Source organism: Chaetura pelagica, unplaced genomic scaffold (assembly GCF_000747805.2).
Source record: "Chaetura pelagica isolate M959 unplaced genomic scaffold, ChaPel_1.0 scaffold169, whole genome shotgun sequence".
Classification (NCBI taxonomy): Eukaryota; Metazoa; Chordata; class Aves; order Apodiformes; family Apodidae; genus Chaetura; species Chaetura pelagica.
Window position 1 is genome coordinate 414913 of NW_009954616.1, and position 23951 is coordinate 438863.

At 40.4% G+C, this 23951-nt stretch overlaps 1 protein-coding gene across 2 annotated transcripts in view; it reads right to left on the minus strand.

The window, feature by feature from the left end:
- Positions 1 to 23951, minus strand: part of IQGAP2 (IQ motif containing GTPase activating protein 2) — a 103354-nt gene that overhangs the window by 37385 nt on the left and 42018 nt on the right. The window contains exons 3-12 of one of the 2 annotated variants that reach the window (XM_010005542.1): positions 23168 to 23245; positions 20476 to 20552; positions 15537 to 15604; positions 15089 to 15202; positions 10236 to 10420; positions 9583 to 9670; positions 5830 to 5984; positions 5141 to 5301; positions 2732 to 2856; positions 530 to 693 (exon numbers count right to left, since the gene is read on the minus strand). In XM_010005542.1, the coding sequence (XP_010003844.1) occupies positions 530 to 693; positions 2732 to 2856; positions 5141 to 5301; positions 5830 to 5984; positions 9583 to 9670; positions 10236 to 10420; positions 15089 to 15202; positions 15537 to 15604; positions 20476 to 20552; positions 23168 to 23245 (1215 nt within the window). Of the gene's footprint in view, positions 1 to 529; positions 694 to 2731; positions 2857 to 5140; positions 5302 to 5829; positions 5994 to 9582; positions 9671 to 10235; positions 10421 to 15088; positions 15203 to 15536; positions 15605 to 20475; positions 20553 to 23167; positions 23246 to 23951 lie in introns of both variants that reach the window. The other variant, XM_010005543.1, reaches the window with a different exon arrangement.

Here is a 23951-nt window from a genome sequence, read left to right on the forward strand (position 1 = left end):
AAACTGAAAGCACATACAAGATATCCAGGTTGTTGTTGCATGATAAAGGCAGAACAGAAATGTGTGCGAAACTCTGCTACTATAAAACACCAGATTTAAGCAATGGAGATGCCTCAAAGTACTTCCCAGAGGTTTGTTAGAGAAAACCCTTACTCTTTCAGCACGACTATGGCTCCTTTCTGGCAAAAAAACAATTCCCACCCACAGTGAAACTTCTTGCATAGCAGTCTAGTAAATATATCCTTGCACAGATTCATAACCACATCAGGGCCTCTGCTGCCCACATTAAGCAAGGTTACATCAAGTCAGAAGGGACACACATGCAGAATGTACCTTAGTATTAATATATTGAGAATTAATCCTTTTTGACAGTCAGAAAAAGTTATAGCAGAAAATTTAGTGCCAGTTCATTGTCACTGACTTATTTACAACCCCATTGACACAGCTAATCCAAGCATCAGGGAAGCAGGACAGGGACAGATAAGTAATTTAAAAGAATTGGACAAACAGCAATAGTCAAAGCTCTAACCTTGCATTTCTGTGCTTTAGCGTAGTGCAGAACATCCTGATAGTGCCTTGCATTTACTGGTCTCACATCTTGCATCTTGGCTGTGGGTAACAGCAGCGTTTCTAGAGTTTTCGCAGGATCTCCTTGGTCAATTGCTTCATTAATGTGGCCAATTGCAATGATTCCTATGAAAAGGAAAAGTTACTAAAGACATAGTTATTAAAGGTGCAATTTATCCAATATCAGGTACAAACAAAGTGGTAACACGAAGAACAGAAAAATCAAGTAACAAGAAGCAGAGGCAGCAACAGCAGCTAATTTAAAATTATTTTTGCTTAAATATTCATGTGAAGCTATTAATTTGTACAGTTTTCCTTCTTGCCAGTTATTGATTCATCTGAAGCTACCTCTTAATAAAAATCAAATGTATCCTTGCTGAAAAAAGGAGAACAAACTACCCTAGTTATAGGGCAGGTTCATCTACATAGAGCTTATGGAATCCTATCTAAAGAGGATCACCTACATATTGGCTCACAGTGCTGAAGGACTTTTTCCAAGTTATTTCAGACCAGATTACCTGAAACTCTGATTTGGACAAACACGTACATACTGACCTCCCAGCTTACAGCATTACATAGCAACTTAACCTCATTTCTTTAAATTCCACCTTAAGTAGCCAATCTGATAATGTTGACCTTACAAGAAATCACTTGATTGTTCAGACCAGTGGCATTTAGGACTTCAGTGAACAAGTGACATGACCCAGTATATTCAATAAAACCTTAATTTTCTTCAGAATGATCTAAATATTTTCAAATCAATTCCACCTACCCCCCAAAACAGTGCTGAAATGCTGTTTGGGGCACTTTCTCCCTAAAGCCACCTCAGAAGGGTACCATCCAAGGGCTTACCAGTTGCTTGTGAGGGATGGCCACAGATCATCTCCCATCAAGTCTCTCCCAGACTCTCAACAGCCCAGTTAGTGGAGTCATGAATCCATGCCCTCGTAAGGCTTTGAGAATGAGCAATTTTTGTGGAGTGTCACCAAAGACTGTGCAGACATGCAGTTTTGCTTATGAAAACAGAGACCACACTTCTTCCTGCCCTTTCTGCCCAAAATAACCAGTCCTAGACAAGAGGCCAATGTCACTGAAACCAAGTACAGCTATTTCAGCACTAAAGACTGACTCTTCTAATGTAAGGCCACCTTTCCTAAGGCTTATTTCAACTCCTAGTGACTGCAGAGACTAAGAAAAAAGCAATTATGTCAGTCAAATAAACTGCTAGGCATCCAGCACAGCCAGAAGGGACACATTGCCAGCAAGCAGAGAGTTTGTAGCAAACCACTTTGAGATTTAGGAAGTGGTGATCCAGAGAGTTTATGTATTTCTGTAAAATAAAGCTTCTCTCGCCAGTACGAAACGGCAGCACACACGATGTCAGCGTGGGAAGGGCACATGCACCAAGTGCCAGTGCCACACTGGAAACAGCCTGTGCTTTACCAAGGCTCTCGTTCCAGACTTTCTCCCTTCCTTGGTCCAGCAAATTGGACGTAACTTGATACTTCCATTTTTAATAAAAAACCAAAACAAACCATACTTCTAGATCCAGTGGAGAAGCTCTGTCCTTTAGCATTTTTGAAGCCCAAATGACTAGTCACCACATTTAATATAACACCACCCTTCAGAGAAATGCAGTTACATTCATCTTCAAAAATCAACTCTAAATCCATTTACATTTGAAAAAGCGAACGTAAGAAGCTACTCTCAGGTAGGAAATCAAGTTACCTAATAGGAGAGCGGGACAGATAGCTGCACTGCACAGCTTTTTAACTCCCCTGTGAAAAACAGGGGCTTAGAAATAATTTAACATTAATCCACAGGACATGGTCTACAATTTCTTGTCCTATATGCCAATATGTTCTTTGCTTACAATTTCTGCAAAATCCCCAAAGGAAGATCATCCAGTGCTAATATTGAAAAGTACAGCCAAGTGGGCAGAACGATGGCATCTGTAACACTGCAGAAGGCAGGCATCCTACAGTATCTCTCAGCCAGCCAAAATATGACCAGAAATACTTCAAGTACATTTAAGGATCAACAGACATTCAAAATTATTTCACACACTTCTCTCTTGAAGAATGTCTGTATAAAGCTGTTTGGCACTGTGTACCAAGGACCAGAATATCTTTTCTGTGGATGATGTAGAGGAAGAATTACTTACTTTCATTTTCATCTTGAATTTGCATATTAACCATGTCAATGCAGTTCTGGATATCATTCCAGCTTAAATAATCTTGGCCTTGAGATGAAGCCTCTGACTTAATAGACAATAGTGTATCAGCATAACTATAAGAAGATATAAAATACATAAATGTATTTCATATACAAGATAAACTGCCATAAAGAGTTAGACTTATAATCCATTAGTGTTTAGTTGTTTTTTTTCAGTGCATCAAGGTCAAACTCATCTCTTGCCAGAAATGATACAGACATATATGCTGCCTTACTGGTCCTACACATGAATTTGAGGACCTGAAAAAAATGGCCTCGTACACAAACTCAGAACATATCTCTTGGCAATATGGGATAACAGTAACATATACTGGACATACACTTTGTTCTATGGTGCTCTAGAGACATTTGGAAGAAACTACAGTCTGCTTCTTGCTACACTAAGTCAAAGACCTGAATTTCTGCTTAGGATCAGCTTAGGATTAGCACCTCCTGCTACCTCCATATTCTCTCCATGCGGAGGATGACAGGCCATGGGGGAAGGAAGGTATTGAAAAGTCGTGCTTCTCTCCCACAACTCAAGATCTTCTGCGCAAAGGGTCTGTAGCCTGCTTCTGCTCTTTCTAAAAGGACCACATATCAAGATGAGTTGGAAACCTTCATAGCAGCATAAACTCAAATACATAAGCTAAATAATTATCATGTTCCTGAATCAAGCATACTGCCAAAATACGTCAAATCAAATACCTGTCTTCTACTTTCAGCAAAAGCCTGAAAATAAATGATTGCCAGAGAAAAAATACAGGAGAGAAGCATAATTTCCTGATCTGATACGCCCTTTTAGCATTCAGCAGCCTGCGTGTAAAGGCTTCTGAGCTGGAGGCTACGTATCACTTTAATAGTTCCAAACAGTGCCGTGTTCCCGTAATTTATCTACTCTAATTTCAAATCTTAGATATTCTTGAGGAATGAATAGATTAATAAATAAATATTGAGCTCAAATACTTAAGTGTTTTGTGAGATGGCAGCTCCTTATGTAAAATTTAAACTTAATATCTGATAGTGTCCAACCTTTTAATGCTTCAATTCTCACAAGAAAATAAAAGCTAAAGTTACAGGAGAAGCTAGCAACTTTTTTTATTGACCCTCCCCACAACATGCACACTTCTGCAGACCCATGCCATATTTCCCTTAAATTCTCTCTTCTAGGAAACAAACTCCTAACAAGTTCATGTCATCGGATAGAAAGTTACTGAACACCAGCTCCCTCACTGAAAATTTTCTAGCTCTTCTGTATTTCTTCTGGTATTGTGCAATTAAAACTTCATGCAATATTCAAAATATGGCTGGCAGTGCAGATTTACATAATGGCATAATAAAATTGTATTTTATTCTCTACTCCAACTAATTCCTAGTGTTTCCTTTTTATTGACTAACCTAAAGATCAGGTCACAGCAACATCAGCCAAAAATACTACAGTTGGACAGTTTGGGGGCCATTTCTGGATATTTATCATGTTGCATCTCTTGCCTACAGGCTCCCTCTACTCAAACACTGGCTATTTTCCCTATCATGACTGCCCTCCTTTCAGCTTTGAGACACCTAGCAAGGGCCACTCTTAGGCTCATGTCCACTGGCAACCCAGTGAAGATCTTTAGCCATTGCTGCCCCTATTGCCTAATAATGTCTTCCAGCAGCATATGGAGGTTTTCACCACCTGTGACTGAGAGGCAAGAATTGGCTTATGTCCCCATGCTCTCCCCCACACACTGGGGAATCAGGTCTCACACAAATCGTAGAGGTAGCACGTGGCTGTGACAAGTCAGCAATTTGGCAGTGCAAGCAACTAGGAGCTGAGTGGAGCCTGTAACTTAATGCTGAACATGCACCTGTACCACAGTTTGGTACTCAGCTTTTTAGCAAGCAGGACTGTGCTACATTTTTCAGACCTTTGCAATTCCCAAGCAAAGAAGGGGTTGGCTGTGGTTTAAGGAACCTCCTGGACCTTAAGACATTAAATACTACCTCATTCCAAAGATTTTCTATGTTAGCAGAGGAGTTACTGATTAACTGTTTCCAGCTACAGTTGGTTAATGTTTTAGTGTCTTAAAAAATTCCTGTCATATGTCAATGTTTACTTTTTCAGGATAACTTCCCTGCATCTCACACATCCTCCATCCTTAAATGTCTGAGGTTGTGTGATTGCTTATACTTATGAATAAATAACTAGTGTAACAGTTGTCACATTATCCCTTATTAACATATAACACAGATGTTTGTCTTGCAGTTCTTCCAATTTCATAGTCACAACACAGGACAGCCCACCTACTAAAATGCCTACTTATCCCTTCACGAAAGTTGCCAAGTCTCATTCAGACAAGACAAAATGAACCTTTACCGTTGAAAGTTTTCCTCTTCCAGGTTATTGAAGCCAATGCATGGGTTTCTGAGATGATTCATTATCGTTAGGATGTCCTTATTTTCCAAGGCCTGGTTTAGCAACACAACAGCTGACAACATTTCTACTGCAATAGACAGTTCATCATGTGCCAGGTAGTTCTGCAGAACAATAATGTACCACAGTCACTAAGCTAAATAAAGAGTGTAACAAACCTGAGTCACACAATGTAGAAACTGCCAAGGAGATGGACTTGATTTAAAAAGCCTGGCAAATTTCCTATTCACAAGCAAGTCAGATTAATACAACTCTGATGGTAGAGCTTACTGGGTTTGCTACACAGCCCCTCAGCCTTTCCCTGTTTTGCCACACACCATCTATTGTGGTCTTACTCTCACAGCATGGGATTACTTCTTTACAATACATAAAACAGAATTAGTCCTCATTAAGAGCATGCAACAATTAAAAAAGGTCAATTTGTTGCAACACAAGAGCTCAGCCCAGAGCAAGGTGTGTGAAGAAAAAAAACTGTGCTTCAATATTGCCAATTCAACCAAAACCATTCATGCAATATGCAACACCATGGCAAGAGAATTATGTCCAATTTTACACAAGAACATGCTACGTTCGTGCTCTTTCATGGTTTGACTACATAACATCAGCGAGGTCATAAGTTTTTACACTCTTACCACAGCATTCTGTTGTTGGAGGTTGAACAGCTCAGTCTGATAGACAGCAGCAGCAAATGAGTGAACAACAGGCAGCTGCGCCTCCGGTTTCATCAGTGCAACCAGTGTGTTACTAGGATCACAGTTACGAATTGCAGTATTGATATTGTCAACTGCTATAAGTTCTAGAGAACAGCAGGGAAAGAAAAGCCTATTAATTTTCATATGCCATTTGCTCTTTATGCCACATAGATGACAATTAGCTTATTCCAAAAAGTACAATTTGCTGTCATTAGAGGAAAAGCATATTTGTCTGAGATTCTTCAAGACACAACTGCTGAATGCTGCAAAACCAGTGTCTATTCCAAGGCACACAGCAAATAATTGTCTGGAGGATTTTAAAGTTTCTGTACTTTTAGATTTTAGAGGCTGCCCAAAAAAAGGACATGGCCCTACCCTAGCACAGAGAAAGACCTAAAAAAATAATTCCCCCTGGGTTTGCTTGCACCAGGTAATGCTGGGTATGTCAGCTCCAGCATCTCAAGCCTACTTCAGATGCCAAACACTCCTTTCCTCTGTGCTGTGTTTCCTCCCTTGCCACTTCTTTTCAGCAGCATCTAAATCAGCTAGCTAGAACAAGCCTGTCCAGCAACACCAATGACATTTTTTCTTGTCCATTTCAGGAGGCCTGGCAGAAATCAGACAAATGCATTGAGATTTGGAATTTTCAATAGCTGAACTGAAAGAAAAAAAGCACATGGTACAGCTTCTAGAACTCCCTTTATATGCCATCACCTGTTAATTTGCTTAAGTGTGCAAGATCAGTCCTCACAAGCACTGCCATCTAGACATTATCCCCTTGTTTATAGCTTAAATGTCAAATTAAACATCCTAACACCCCTTAGTCACAGCCACCATAATTGCACACCTGGAGGAGCCAACTCTGAAGAAAACAAGGCCAGGACACACCCAGAAACACATTGTACAAGTGACTGGTCTGATCTTGTGCAAAGGGAAACAACCTTGAAGGTTAAAGTGCATGTAGCAGAGTAAAGAATGACAATTATGTAAATGTCATTTCCATCAGCAAAATAACCTCCATCTCTTCCACCTTATCTTATGGCTTTTCTGTATACTATTATCCAGGGAATGTTTTTAATCACCACCAACTCCACAAGTCTGTGCAAGACTGCTGGTACAGCAGACACCATCTACAGTTCATGTGGCAATACTCAGATCTTATTAGACAGCAAAGGCTTGAAAAACTTTCTAAGTAACCAGGGCCACCTAAAAAAGCCCCTCACCTCTCATTTCAATTGCTCGGAAACATGGTCACATGGGGCTGTGCTGTTCATGAATGCTTTCTCTATTGTCTTTTCAGAGGTTAGAAAAAGAAAAGGCTCTGAAAGCTAAGGTATGCATGCTTTTTTACAGAAAAGAGCAAAGAGGAAAAGTGTCAGAGTGCACAAACGGATTAGACTAGCCCTGTAGTCAACCAAGGTATTGATTTCTAATTCAGGAACTAAGCATGCAACCTGCAAAACACACTTTACATTGTTCACATTCCAGTAACAAACCCCACTATTTTTTTCCTTTTCAAACCAAACATAAGCAGTAAGTTGCTCTCCAGATCCCTGTTACTGCTTTTCATACATCACATTTTTCCTCATTTCCTTTACCAAGGAGCAACTCTTTTAGAGAAAGCACTGCTCACCATGCCTAACCATTCTAAAATAAACTATTCTGGTTTCAGTTGACCTCATTGTACAGACTGTAAAGTACCTTACAAAAGTGATTAGCCTGGATTCAAAGCATTGGAAATTATACCAGAGACAAAAAAGCCACTAAGACATGCCCAGATGGAGTGTGAAATAACAGCAGTTTAACCAAAGCTGAACTTCCTAGCAAGGAAGTTTCCTGTCAGAAGCAGCAATACATGCACTGCAAATTTAGATCCCCCCAAACTATATCTTTTACAAACTGTAATTTTTGTCTTGTGACATTCTTAGCCAGATAAGAATAGGTTAGATTTAGATATGTATGTCTAAAAGTGAGAATAATTTTCCTCTGCTATGTGATTGCAAAATATCTTCCATGTGATCATTCCATTTTAATTCTACAAGAATGGTCGAGGCTCCTAAGTGAGGATTAATACTGCACTGGTAGAACTGCATCTGTTCAAGCCATCAAGCCATGCATTGTTTAGATTTTTAGCCAGTGTATTTATCAGTGGCTCGAGTTACTAAAATAAAAGATATTAGCTACCTCAAATTAGAGTATATCCAATGCAGCACAGGTTGGCAACTTGGCAATTATGACACTGAGTAGAACAGTTAAAAAAATAAAATGCAATGTGTATTGTTTCAGCTAGAGAAACCTTGTTTACATGCAAAAAATTGTGGATTCAATTAATCAGCTTAACATAATTAAACGATGATGGTAAAAAATTAGTATTAAAACAGTTACTCACTAAGCTTGTGAGCCTCAGCTTCCACATTGGCAACACTAACTTCTTTCTGTATTTCACTTTTGTCGAGCATATTTGGAACCCCTGCTATCTAACAGATCAGAAAAGAAGATTTAATTATGCTTTTAAGTTTGACAGGAAAAAAGGAATAATGCCCCTTGATGGGATATTAGAATGATTGTACTATCCCCTGTGCATCATATACAATGTCACAGTAAACACAACATTAATCTCTCATTTTCACCTTACTCAAAATGATGGATTTTCTCCTTAAGACCAAATTTTCTCTTTAATTTGCTGTTAATAATTCAGTTACCTATTGTTGTACTCAAAGTATAACTCATTTTCAAAGCAAACATCGTATTAGGGGATGGATGCTGTATCTCAGAATTTGTGTCTTACTAACTACTTTTGGGGGCATCATACACTTCTGAGCAAACGCAGCTACTTTGGTGTTGATGAGCATACCAAATATTCTAAAACCTTTATAAAAACTGTTCCATAAGTGATGCTAAGGCAGACTAAAGCCAATTCTCTCAGAATTAAAATAAGCTAAAAAAATGCAAACTGATGCATAGTACCTGTTTAATTCAATTACCTGCATTTTCTGCTCTTTAGAATCACACAATTGCAATAGGTACCATGAGGAATTTTGCGGCAGAACTTCAAGTAGGCTCAGAGCAGGATGGTTCAAACCTGCCATCAGTGCCACTTCATCTTGCCGGTCAATAGCCTCATTCACTTGGACTAAAGCTATGTGAACTGAAATGAAAACAATGCTTATAAACAGCAAACACACTTTTGTGAAAAAAAGTCCATTCCTGTCAGGGTCTCACTTTTTGTAGAAGTCAGCTAGGGTGGCAATCTTTATCCAGCAGATTATCTATTTCAAGAGCAATCCTGCAAAGGGAGTCTCTGGCTCTCTGTGAGTCTAAATGGGAGTAGTTCCAACACAGCTATTTGAAAGCTTGTGAATTAATTTTAGCTCTATATAGAAGAGGGGGTCAAAATTTACAGTATTCTGCATACAAAAGGAACTCAAACATAAGGAAATAGAGCAGGCAGTATATGATTTGATTCTTGACTGAGAAATACTTAGAGCACAAACACAGACATTAGCCCCCCAGAAGATTAGTAGAGAAGGAGCAGCAAGAAAAAGTTGTAGGCAGATATTAGCTGCTTCAGCGTATTTTATACATTTCCACGAAAGTATTTTCTTTGTTCATGTGGATTCAAGTCATATTCAGCTGGACTCTGGGAGATCATGTGTTCTGTGCACACTTCCATAAGGATCCAGAATGGCTTACTGTTTATCTTATTGATATTGCCTTGAATTTCAGCTTGTGTCAGCAGCTCCTCATAGACATCTCTTTCTTCTTCAGAGAGTGTACCGTTCTAAGAAAACAAAATTGTTGCTAGCACATACAAAAACTTTGCAGAAAGAAAATCTATTAGCAGGAGTAATGAAAACTGTATCAGCTGAAATACTCACTGGATGTATTTGTAAAGGAATTTGTTGACTGCATGAACTAAATAAGTTAGCAATGTATGATAACAGGCTAAGCAGTATTTAAAGCACTTTTTGCTTCCTGTAAAATAACCATGTAAATAGAAAGTAGCATTTTTCAACTACAAAAAGCATTAGCTCTCATGTAAAAAACAAAGCAAATAATCCCAAATTAAAGAAAGAGGAAATTCAGTCTTCTATAGTTTTTTAGTCTTCTAGTATTTTATCCTTTGGTCACAGTGAAGCTACATCACATTCATAGTAATTATTTTGTTATGGAACTGGTTGTTAGGCTTGTTGCACAACCATTATTTATCTTGTTTAGCTTAAAAGAGTGGGGTTTTTTTCCTAAGAGCACTAATTTTAAGAGTTAAATTGATTTTAAAAAACTTAATACTACAGCATGAGAAGCAATATGAAGAAATACATATACTAGAAGAGCTAATAATATACCACTACCTTAAGTCTTGCATTTGATTCTTTTCTCCTTTTAGCTTCCAAGAGTTCATTCTGATAGTCTTGTGCAAGATCTTCATCCACATTAAGCAACATTGCATTTGGGTTCCTCAGAGTTGCAACGGTTTTCTCAGCTATTCCCTTATCAATAGCTTCGTTAATTGCTATTACTGCTGCATGCACTAAAATGAAAAGCACAATCCTAAACTTCAGGAAGGAAGATATTCAAAACTGTTACAGTTTCTTCTGATTTATTTGAAATGTCCATTATTTACATATTCCCCTTCAAACACCCCAGCTCTAACGTTTCCCCCTAGACTGCAACAACAGAAGCAATGTGTGCTCAAGGGTGGCACACTGCTGTCCATTCCATGCTGACTCTTCACCCAACTGGGTGTTACTGTTGTACTGACAGAACACAAAACATGAGCTGTATTTTATTGCTTAAGTCCTATGTATTTTAGAAGAAAATTATATGTAGACATTGAAAGCATTTTTTGCAGTTTTTCTCTTAAAGCTGCTTTTGTGTCTGTAAAGATAGGAGACATATAAAAGCATTGTCTGAACTACTTATATCTGGAAGATACTACACAGGAATAAAAAAATGAAACTCCATAAAACTTGTCTTCCAGCAAACAAAGTTAAGACTTGCCAGGCAGGGTGCAGCACTGCACAACACCTCTAAGCCTGCCTGAGATGAAATGGCTCTTTCCTTACTGAGAATCTCCACAAACACTAGGTGAACCAGAGACACACATCTGTACACACTTCTGTTACCTGGAAAGCCACAGGACAGCAAGCTTTAACCAAGGGGAAGACACACCCAAAGGACTTTTCAGGATTCCATAAACATTGTTGCACAGGAAAAAAAGGAAAGAGGGGTATAGGACTCATGGCAGCTATTGACCAGCTTAAGTGCTAAACACTTCCTTTGAGAAAACAAGAAAACTTCACCAGAACAAATGCCTGACACGAAGATTTTAAGAGTCAGAAATGCTTGTTTTTCTACACTGCAAATTTACATGAAAATACAAAATAAAAAACACTTGAGGTGAATTAGGTGGTGAAGAATGTCTAATACACCCCTCTCAGGTATTCCCTGCACATGATTTGGCTTTATCAGTCTGGATGAAGGACTTTTACTAGAGTTGCAGTTCATCTGGACCTTCATGCTGCCCAGAAGCCCCAATGATTATCTGGTGGCACATTAATCTCAAAGATGTTACAGACATTGTTATATAAAAAGTAACTCCTGATAAATTTTTATCTAGATCTTATCCCAAAGCAGGAACACAGCAGTTCCTCATTTATCACCACAACAGCTTGACTAGGATTGAGGTGTGTGAGGGAAAACTTTAATGATATCTTTTCTTATTCCATCAGCATTTACTTGCTACATGGGCCTTGCACGGTTTTGCTAAACTGGATAAAAGTGTTCAGTAAAAAGCACTTTTTTGGATTAAGTTTAAATTATGGTCTATATTTTCAAGTTTAGAGCCTCCAGTTTCTTAGGCTGGTCATTGGAATTGGCTCCCCAGGGAAGTGGTCCAGCCCCAAGCATGTCAGAGTTCAAGCAGCATATGGATAATGCTCTTAGCCATATGGTTTAGTTTCAGGTAGTCCTATTAGGAGCAGGAAGTTGGACTTAGTGATCTTTATGGGTCCCTTCCAACTTGAGATAGACTGTGAACACCCAGCTCAAATTCAAGGGGCAAAGAGAAGCATACTGTTCAACATCTTGGATCTTCATATAACAAAACTCACTCTTCCACAGTTGTATAAGAGGCCTCACCAAAAAACAGTCAAAAGAAAAGTTGAAGTTTGGGAAGATACAAAAAGGTACTGTTGGATGTTGTGAACCCATCTACCACAATGGTACTAACTGGACTTGAATGAGTAGTCTGGAGGCATGGGATAAAAGAGAAGGTCACTTGCAGAATGTTTCACTTCTACCTTTTGTTTACTTCATTTCAGAAGCAGGGTGGTAGACCCTTTCCTCCAGCAGGATCTTCACATTCAACCTCACTAGCGCATGTGAGTTCCCATAGCAGATGTTTCCTGTTCTTGAGCAGGACATGTTATCAATAGGACACTGCTTGCCCAAAGCATCAGGAAACACTGCTTTACTATGGAATCCTGAAAACACTTCAGAAGTTAAAGGAAACCCTACACACACTACTAATAAGCTTTCAAAGAAGGAAGTTGAAGCCATTTAATCTTCAGGGAAGGAAGTTCCCTGGAAAAGTACTTGGTAGTGACTAAATCTCTGAAGTAGTATTTTAAGACCTAGCTTTGCAGAAAAACGCACATATTAGGCTATAGCACTCTCCAAAATATACAAACAGACCACATGAATCAACATGTGTTTTAAGTTAAGGTATGGGAAATTTCAGCACACTAAGTAACATCATGAATCACTTTGTTTCTATCATGCAAGGTTTAACAGAGTTGCAGTGGAGCATAATTGTAATGATTATTATTATATTTATCATGAAATCACAGAATTGTCCGAATTGGAAGGGACCTCTGGAGATCATCTAGTCCAATTATAAATATTCTGCCAACCTTCTCGTGCACTTTGTGGTACAATTACTGGCTTGTAGTAGTGACTCACTGTGCCATCGAAAAAACGCAAGCCAGCCCTTCTGTTCTTCAGTTTGACCTCCTGAAAAGGGCTCAGATTTTGAAAAAAATCACTAGTTCTCTAGTGTGAATTTAAGTAGATATACTTAATTGCATTTCATTTAAGTTCAAGCAATTTTTTGTTTGTTTCATTTCATTCCACAAAAAACTGAAACAGAGAAAAAATATTTACAGAAGGATAGGCTTGGGAAGCAAAAAGAAAAAAAGGCATTTAGTTTTGTTTTTGAGTAGTAGCAGCTCAAGTGTGTGTCAATCCCCCTAAAAAACAAAAGCCTTATTTCAGACACCAGCAGGACATGCCTTCCAGCAGGGTTCTGCCATGCTGTGGGCCGCACACCAGTGGTCAGACAGATTGAAAGGTGCCCGTGGAGGCAAGTGTTTCTTACACACAGGCAGCACTGTACATGAGAGAGTTGTTGGACTGGAACAGGGCCTTGTCCTCACAGCAACCTGATGGGGTATTTGAGGAAAACTGCAAGAGCCCAACACAGGAAAGAAGGAGGCACAGAGAAGACACCATTTTCCCGTGGCTGCCTCCAGTGTACCCACTACAGTGCAGAGGCATACACAGAGCTCAATTCATCATTCCTGAGGAGCACTAGCTACCAAAGCATTAAACCCATGCTTGTAAAGATTGTAGGAAATCTTTGTTTCAGGTAACACTTCTTGTGGTTCAAAGGAGATGCGAAACGAAGCAGACTGAGAAATTGCAAGAGGTCTCAAAACAATGATGCAGTGTGATAACCTCCACATATAAGAAATGACAGAAGGATCATCTGGGAAATTACAGGCCTGTTAGTCTGATCTCAGTACCAGGGAAACTAATGGAACAGATCCTCCTGAGTACCATCATGCAGTACCTGCAGAACAATCAGGCTTAGTCAACATGGGTTCATGAACGGCAGATCCTGTTTGACTAACCTCATCTCCTTCTATGACAGGGTGATAGGTTTATTGAACAAAGGAAGGGTTGTGTATGTTGTCTACCTTGACTTTAGCAAGGCCTTTGACAAGGTTTCCCACAGCATTCTCCTAGAGAAGCTGGCGGCTTGTGGCTTGGATGCACATACATTTTGTTGGATAAAAAACTGGTTGGATGGCTGGGTCCAAAAAGTTGTATTGAACTCCAGTTGGTGACCAGTCACAAGTGGTGTTCCCCAGGGCTCAGTACTGGGGCTGCTCCTGGTTAACATCTTTATTGATGACTTGGATGACGGGATAGAGTGCACCCTCAGGAAGTTTGCAGATGACACTAAGTTGGGTGGGAGTGAATCTGCTGGAGGGCAGGAAAGCTCTGCAGAGGGATCTAGACAGGCTTGGCTGATGGGCCAAGGCCAATGGCATGAGATTAAATAAGGCCAAATATCAGGTCCTGCACTTTGGCCACAACAACCCTGGGCAGTGCTACAGGCTTGGGGAGGAGTGGCTGGAGAGCTGCCCAGCAGAGAGGGACCTGGAGATGCTGAGTGACAGCTGAACATGAGCCAGCAGTGTGCCCAGGTGCCAAGAAGGCCAATGGCATCCTGGTCTGCATGAGGAATAGTGTGACCAGCAGGACCAGGGAGGGGATCCTGCTCTACTCCGGCATGGTGAGGCTGCACCTTGAGCATTGTGTGCAGTTCTGGGCACCCAAGTATAGGAAGGACATTGAGGTGCTGGAGAGGGTGCAGAGAAGGGCAACTAGGCTGATTAGGGGCTGGAGAAGAGGTCTTACAAGGAGAGGCTGAAGGGAGACCTCTTTGCTCTCTGCAGCTACCTAAAAGGAGGTTGTGGTGATGTGGATGTTGGCCTCTTCTCCCTAGCGACCAGCAACAGGACAAGAAGAAATGGGTTCAAGTTGCACCAGGGGAGGTTCAGATTGGATATTAGGAAGAATATTTTTTCACAGAAAGAGTGGTGAGGCATTGGAATAGGCTGCCCAGGGAGGTGGTGGAGGCACCATCCCTGGAGGTGTTAAAACAATGGGTGGATGTGGTGTTTCAGGAGATGGTTTAGTGGTCATGGGGCTGTAGGGTGGATGGTTGGACTTGGTGATCTTGAAGGTCTTTTTCAACCTTGATGATTCTATGAGTCTATGATTCTGTAAGTCAGTGAAAAGTTACTTGCTTATCTTAAGGTGGCATACTATGTGAATTAAAAGACAGAACATATTGTGTTACTATTCTGTCAAATTATCCATGAGAAAACAGAACAAGAGCAACACTTACATGCAGCTTCATCCACTGATAATTCACTGGCCAGAATCCCACCAATTTTACTAAAGGATGGCATCTGTATACCATACTTCTCCAGCTCTTTTCGCATGTTGCTGATTTCTTCCTCTGTTCATATAAAAAAAGTATTATCAGAACAAAAGCACCAGAGTATGAAATATGAATACAATGTTTTTGAAAGTGCTTGTGACCAGCCTTTCTTAGCAGTTTTCCTCCCCGTTTTGAAGGAATCTAAGATACGACAAGTATTGCATGAAAATTCACTCCCTTCTGTCTCTCAGAGACAGACATTCATTAAGAATAGCAGCCTCCCACCTATTTAATAAAGATGTGTTCAGAACAACCTTGCAGGAGGAGAAAGACCATAATAGAAAATATGTACCATGTTAGCAGATTTACTGGGTGAAGAAACTAACATATGATTAGATAAGCAGTTTATTACCTGTGAAGTCTACTTTTCCCAGTAGGTCCTGGATCTGTGGTGCTAATCCTAGTTTGAACAGATACAAACTGCAAAGAAGAAGGTTAGAATTTTAAGTCCTGAATGTGATTGAGTTGTTCACTTTCCATATAAGAGAAAAGCGCTTTTATGAAGCTTGTCCTTTAACCCTTGACTTTCATGGACCAATATGGAATTAATTAAAAATACAAAGAAAACTGTAGGTTTAAATCTTACTGAAAGATAAGTATTCTACCTGATGTTTCAAAGAAATATCTCTAAGAGAGGGAACTGTGAGAGTATCTCAAACTGTAGGGGATCTGTAAGCAAGTGGAAAACCTTAGTGGAAGATAGTTAAAGAAAATCAAAAGCTTGTATTGGGAAAAAAAGAAACCAAGATATAAGCTTTGGATCTATGTACAGTTTTGACTTGTGTTACTACAGGCTTGTAATATCTGAAGGCACACAAATCTGTTACACCTTTTTCACTATGTGTAGAGGAACAAAGACTTGTAAGTCCATCCAAGTTCATCTCATATTTGTGTCATTAGCTATTTAGCTTTTGGAAAATTAAGAAAGCTCAATTTAAAGTGCTAACAAAAACGTAATATTTTTGTTTCAATGTAGCATGATAAATATCTATACTTATTCCTAGAACTTTGGGCTGCTGTTTGAAAAAACAGCTGAGTAGACCTGTATTTTCAAGATCTTCCAAACACAAGGCACATATTTATCTACAAAAGTTTGATGTTTCTATAATCTATCAGTGAAGTTCAATAAGCAAGTGAATTAGCAAGTAGGGATCAAAAAGGTAGATTTAAAAAAATAAGACTTAATTTGTTTCTTCCAAAAGGTTTATTTTGCACCTTTCCTTACAATTAATTCACCCAAACTTCATACATTGCAAATATACATTGTGTCTTGAGGTTTTTGTTTTTAGAGGGGCACATTTCCCTTTTGTGCTTTGTTGTTGGTTGGGGTGGGTTTTTTTGCTATTAGCAAATTACAGGATGAGATTTCAAAGCAAGTATTCACAGCTGTCACATTTACTTCAGAGCGCACTGAATCAGCAGTTCATATTCCATCTTATCATAGCTACCCTGCCCTGTCATGACCTGGATGGACACAACAGAACATCTCATGTTGGTTGACTGTCTTTGACTGCTGCAGTCCCTCAAAAACATGGCAGCTGCCATCCTTACCTTACCAAAGCAGTCTTAAATGCAAGTTAGCTATAGTAGCTAAAAACCCACATGACTAGAGTGATGAACAAGGTTCTTCCATTACCGTGAACTTGCTCATGGGCTTTTAAAGAGATTTTACTCTTAAGTTTGAGACAGGGACACAGTCCTGGCTGAAGCACTGGATGTCATACAAACAGTTGCAGAGATCAGCAGCAGCATGGGGTATGCTGGCTTTTTTGGAATTCCCACGATGAAGAGACAGAAGGAAAAGCAGCATGAACATTAGAGACTAGTTTTTGCTGCTCAGCACATCCAGAAGGATATTGAGCCACGAGAGTTACTTCCTCTGCTTCCTTGTTAGGACAAAGGTATTAACCACAAGATGGTGCTCAAAATGTGCCTCAAGACTTCAAGGGAAGATAAAGCTGGGGAACACTTGGACTTTGTTAAGGCATATTTCACTTGACACAGCTTGCTTAATGCTTCTGTAGTGTAACTTAAACCACACAGAGCCCACAAATTCAAAAGCAGAGGATCTTGGATTTAAGAAAGCTGGATATGAGGCATCAGGAACAAGGAGAAACAAGCAGTTCCCAAGCAAAGTCCCCTTTGCATTGTCCACGCAGAACTGCTGTTCATACCAGGCAGAGGTTCCCTGGGTCTTATTTCCTGCTTAACTCATGTGTAATGTGCCTTTAAAAAAAGAGATCTGAAAATAGTAAGCTTTTTTTTTTTTAAGTAAAACATGTGCTTATTATTTTACTGCTTCCTAGGAAAACAATGTTTTGAAGCTGCCTGGCTTCAGAGGGATAGTTTGAGCAGGATGTACTACTGATCTGCTTGAAAAGATCTTTTGAGAAGTCAATTTTTCAGGGCAAAAAAATACCTCATAAGTACTGCTATTTATAAACAAGAATCACTGTTGGCATCTTAATTTAAATGAAGCAGTTCTTAACTTCATTTAGTCCAGGAACAAATCCTAATCGACTTTCACTGGGGAAACAGCAAGAAATGAGACCAATGCCTTTGTATTTTTCAAGTTGGGCTTTAAGTATTGATATTTCAACAGGAGAAAAACAAGAAGGCAATTATATTAAAGAAGAGTCCAGAAAAAAATTTGTGAAGTTACTCCTTCCTGGCCAGAGGAGTATTCTATTTGCCAGTGCAAGTTGTTCCACACCCTGCAAGTGCAATGGTCTTCATTTCAGACTTGAACCATGACTTACCCTAAAATACATATTTAAACTTTTTTTGCTTAGATTCATTGCTTATTTTTGGGCGCTCTAGCAGCTCAAAGAACAGAAAGTCCAAATCGCCAAAGACTTGTCCTGTGAAGTGTTAACATTTCAGATGTCAAATAGACCCTTTGGATAGATGGATTTTTTTTTCTTCTATTACCTACAGTCAAGGATATTTCACGCTTCTAAAGGGGGCAATTAAAAATAATCTTATGGATTTTAAGCACTTAAAATTATGCACCCTGACTGTGCATAAATTAAACTAAAGATAGCTTCAGGATTTTCAAGAATGAGAATAAAATAGCCTGTGTTAAATTTGCATACTTTTGTTGGAAAACTCAAGAATCGTGTTGCTTTGGAGTAATGACTTGGTAACAGCTAAGAAAGAATGGGAAGTAAGTCAGCTCCTCACCCCCCTGAGAAACTTCAGTTTTCCCAAGTTAAGTCCTTGAAATTTGAACACCTGCTCCAAGACACATTAGAATGCAGCATCTAAACCCAAAGGTCATCCTTCATATAGTGATCATGTGCATATGCTGCAGATGCAAAGGTGAAAAGCCTGCTTGCCATTGCTGCTTCTAGACGCTGTGGTGCTGGACCTCAAGAACAACACTGACTTTTCCAGGGTCAGTGAACCCTGTACTGATTCCCTGGAGAGGATGCTCTGACAAACCCAGAGAGCAGAGCATCTGGGGTGCACAGCATGGAGCTGGAGGCACAGACTTCAGCAGGTCAGTAGTTAGAACAACAGCAGAAGTTGAACAGAACTGGACTCCTGCAGCTTAGCGTTCCTCTGATGCAAACTCAAGTGGGAATGATGCTGGCCAAGCAAGTGCCCTGTATTCAATTCTGTTGTTTGCCAGACTGCTTTCAACATAAGCCATGTGCCATTTAATACTGCCACTGGAGTTTGATTTGAAAGACTCCAAAGGAAGAAGGACTTATGACATGCATTTTAGGAAAAGGTATGGAAATAAATTAAGCTCAACAATTGTTTTTTCAATTCCAAGATCCAGGATGGGATGCAGGCATGTGGCAGCACACTTTCATGGGAAAACATCGTAAGTGATGTCTTCATCATATAATAGGCACTGCAGGCCTATTCCACTTCAATGTGGCATGACATTTCTAAAATAATAGCTTCTAAGTGCAGAGTTATAGCTTTGTGTTGATATGCAGCAAGAAAAAGTAATTTGAACAGGAAAATTTGGAGGTGAAAGCTGAGACAACACAGCCTGATTCTGATACTGGCATAAATTCTGGGGAACATCAAGACAGAGAAAGTAAAACTTCTACCCAAGGTCAAAATCACAAAAGTCAGTTTAAGATTAAACAAATTATTACTATTGCAACAATTAGGAAAATCTTAAGAAGGTACCTAACTGATGGGCTTATTGTTCATGTAGCATTCAAATCCACAGTTAATTAATCCTTTCTCCATACATGAGGAAGTAAATACCAAAAAACCTCATTTTGTTCTTGTATCTCTGGCAAAACATCCGAGTCGGCCCATAATAAGGCAGAGGTACACACAGCCCTGTGTCAGTCTGAACTGGTTAATACAAGAGCTGCATGCATCCAGTATGAACTCTGAATGCCTAGCATCTGAAAGAATTATGATAAATTTTAACAGTATGCCCTATTTATAGTCAGTGAGTGTACACAGCGTGTAAGAGTGGGCACAGCATTTCACGGATAAGCTCTTAAAAAAAGTCTCAGTTACAGTATATACTGAATAGTTTCTGACCTATAGCCCTGGAGCAGCTGACATGCCTTTGGAAAACCATTAGGAATAAAGAAGAGAGTTTGGGGCATCATTAACTTATGTTCTCTGCAAGCCTAGTTGCTAAGAGAAAGAAAAGATCTCCATTTGCAGGAAATGAGCCAGGAGAGCCACAAATGGGAGGAGCTGTCTGCCAACAACAGTGCCTCTCACACCAGGGAGAGCAGGAGACAGTTTTTCGTTCCTTTTGGTTCTAAACATTTGAAAAATCCTTAAGGCAGGACATAAACTTTAAGCTCTTTCTTCAGTGCTGTGGTCAAAGCCTTCCTCACTTCACATTTGAATTGAGTTGCTCAGAACTTCAAAATCTTGGGAAAATTATGATTTCAACATTAATGACTTCAGAATACAGTAATTATTTGTTCCTCTTTTGGGACAAAGATAACAGTTCATTGTAATTTTCACTGTGATCAGCATGTCTGCTCCATGGTTAATATTATTAATTTCTAAGTTTCTGTTACTTTATTTTATTTCTGTTGCAGTATGTGTTTTGAAGTAGTATGTGTACTTTGTGAGGACTTGGAGGGAGATGTCTGTGCCAAATTCAATAGTCCTTCATCTCTATTTTGAAAAATACTTTGGCCAATAATCCGGACAAAATTCAACTTTTGTCTCCAACTTTTAATCTATGAACTTGTAAATTCTGCCAGATTTTGATATACTGGTTACCCTAGAGCCGCAGACCTACACTCCTAGATTTCACAGTTACTTTAACTTTTACTTCTATCACCAGTTACCTTAGTGCGTGAATGCAATATATCATCCTTGGGATGTTTTTCCTGTCATAGACATCTGTAGTCTCTGGATAAAAGATCTAAAAAACACAAAGACCACACAGTTAAATAAGATATATTACCAATCAGAAAAGTAGCTAAAATGAGATCTCTGCAGAACCATACCTTAAACTTCCAGAATTTCAGCTGTTACTTCTATACAGCTATGAACCAGGTGTCTTCCAATGTTATGGGAATATAAGCTGACAGCATTTCAACAGATTTTTTTAGAAAAAGTGATTTGGCACAAGCTCATCCAGCAGGGCTTGTCCTGCAGACACCCAAAACCTGAGATGTGGTTGCAATTTGCAGTCTCACAGTGAACTAAACCTATCAAGTATGGTTTTAAAACATAAAATTCTAATTGCCAGCACCCCTAACTTCATGAATACATCATTCATAGAGAAAGATGTTCAGAGAGATGAATACTAGGCAATTTAGCCAAAAAGTCACATCATACGTTCCAATTCTGGTTCTACCACTAATTTGTTCCTGGCCACGGTCCCAGTCACTGAATACTGTTTCTCCACAAAAATAAAGGACTCGGCTAACCGTGAGAGTTGGCAGCATGCTTCCGGCCCAGGCTGGGCACTGGGAGCTGTGCTGTCCCATGGTTAGTGAGACAAGACTGGGTAACTCAGGAGCACAGGACCCTCTTCATCTTTTGCTCACAACTACTTTGGGATGCAGACTTGGGAAAGCTCTTGGCCATGACCATTTTCTGCAAAAGAAACGAAAACTTCAGAGGCAGGATGGCAGGGTAGAAATCAGACAGCTGAACAGAGGACTCAGTGTGCTGGTTTAGTTTGGCAGGTTTTCTTTGGTAGCAGGGGGAAGGCCTCAAGGGTGGCTTTGGTAAGAAGCTGAGAAGCTCCCCCTGCTCCAAACCCACACAAGGAGCCATTAGAGGGACAACAGATGTGTGTCTGCAATTAACATACGAAAGAACGGAGGTAAGACCTGAGCAGAGTGAGCAGTTAGGAAGAGCTGAGCTGGAGAGGGAGAGCGGTGCTGGTGGTTGGTGAGGAAGAAGGACAAGAAAGTGCCCGAGCAGAAGTTTCCCTGCAACCCATGGCGAGATGGCAGCTGTGCCCCTGCACTCATGGAGGAATGTGGTGGAACATTCCCTGAAGGTGCCAGGAGGGGTGAACTTGGCCACTGCACTTGGATTTTGTGGCCAGAGGATTTGCTGCCAGTGGACTCTGATTATGCAGCTTTGGAAGATTTGGAAGACCCCGGGAGTTTGTTCCCGAAGCAGCCCCTGACTCTGTGGGAAGCCCAGGCTGGAGCAGCTCCGGACCTCATGGGAAGGACTCATGGAGGAGAGGTTCCTGGAGGACTCTCTGCCATGGGAGGGACCCCGTGGGGAAGCAGGGAAGGACTGTGAGGAATCCTTCTTCCTGAGGAGGAAGGAGCAGCAGGAACCACCAGCCTGTGAACTGACTCTTAACCCCATCCCCTGTCCCCCTGTGCGGCTGGGGGGAAGGAGGGAGAGAAACCGGGAACAAAGGGATTTGGCCCCGGGAAGAAGGGAGGGGTGGGGTAACATGTGCAAGCCCTGCTCTGTGTGTTGTCTGTGTCCTGTGTGTGTTTGATTAGTGTGAAATTAAATTATTATTTTTTCCCCAAGTTGAGTCTGTTTTGCCTGGGACCTTAATCAGTGAAGAACCCTCCTTGTGCTTTGTCTCAACCCATCAGGTTCTCGTTGGCCTTTGTCCTCCCCATCCCAGAGTGTGCGTGTGGGGTCAGAGTTGAGTGAGCAACCACAGGGCTGGTTCTTTGTTGTTGTGTCAGGCCTAAGCCATGACAAAAAGAAAGCCTGACCTGGGAAAGGCAGGACCCTCCCTGTCTCAATGACATTTCTAAAGGCAGTCTTGAGTGCCCTTTTCTACTTATGGGCAACTGCACCCTGGAGAGGCTGGACACTAGTCCCTGCATCCACACCGTACCCAACCACAGTGCCTAGGGCAGTGTTGCCTGCCCCCAACCAGGGGGCATTGAAATGTCCAAATAAGCAGAGTAGGTGTTTCCACACAGCCCTTCTTAAAGTACTCTCATGAGAGAAAGACACTGGTGCCCAGGAACAGCAGTAGACAGCAAGAGATGACAAAGACCTGCAAGGAGGAAGATAAATACAAGATGACCCAAGAAAGCAGCTGGCAGAAGAGAAGCAGCAGCGTAGTCATGCAGATGCACAGGAGCATGCAGGGACAGTCTGGAAGCAGCGTAGAGGCAGAGAATCTAAGACATACATTAAGAAGAGGAGGCAGCAAGAGACACAAGAAAACATAGTAATTTAAAGGAAGACAACTTAAATATTTGCTGTTTTAAACCACATTCCTTTCAGGCCCCCATAGAGACTATACTAGCAATAAGACATAGCTAAAAAACTGCTAGCATCCTTATTTGTCTTCCCATGGGAGAAGCACCCTTAGCATTTCCACGCACAGCACTCTTCCACAGCAGCCTCATGAGCACACCAGCAGCAGCACATAACTTACTGCTTTCAGTATTACCTTCTTTTCAGTTTTGTTTCCTGAATTACCCTCTCCCTGTAGACTTAGTGTTAACAACCATTTATGCACAAGCATATGAAAGAGGACCTCAGTGAGTCAGTGCCTTGAATCAATTTCTTTCCTAAAATGTAACGGCTTACCTTAGGGAGACCAATGGACTCCATTGCTCTTAGCCACTGCACAGTGTTGTCAGTGTGACGGAAGTGAAGGCCAGATCTCTATTGGAAACACAGAAGATAAAATGATTAAAAAAAACACAAAGCAAGTTCTCTAATTATAAGTTCTCCTATTGCTTTCCAATTTTACCTCCTTAAGACAAGATCAGGAAATTTTCCCTTGTTTGAAACTGGAGACCAAAGCACCAGTTGCAGTTCTGCTAAGGAAGCATCCTAACACATCAACAGCCCCACTCTGTCTAGCTCTTTCATTTAAAGTAAGACAGATTTTTACCTATCTGGGTGGATTGTGACTGTGTACAGCCCTTCAGTAATCTTCAGGAGTAAAGACTGGCTGCCAAATATCAGGAACCACTATCTCCAAAATACAGAAGTGGTAACACTGCTCACACCTACTAAGAGAGAGAGCAGATAAGGAGCTCTTCGACACACAGCAGATCTACTTGAATGCCTGACTTCCCCTACAGCCTACACAAGAAGCAATTAAAAGAATGAAGCTCTAAAGTTTTCTGGGTTTTTTTTGTTTGTTTGGTTTCAGTTTCTAAAGAGTCAGGGTAAAGGGGGAAAAGAAGCCTTAACTCAGGTTTTGGAGATTCTTGAGAGAGCATTTAAGTGTAACCAGGATTCTCAACCATGGTTCTGTTAACCATACAGGATCTGGAACAGGTTCATTTCTCAACTCTCAAACAAAGCCAGTAATTACACTTTAAAATGTCAATTTCTTTTTTTTCCTGCCCCCGCCCCCCCC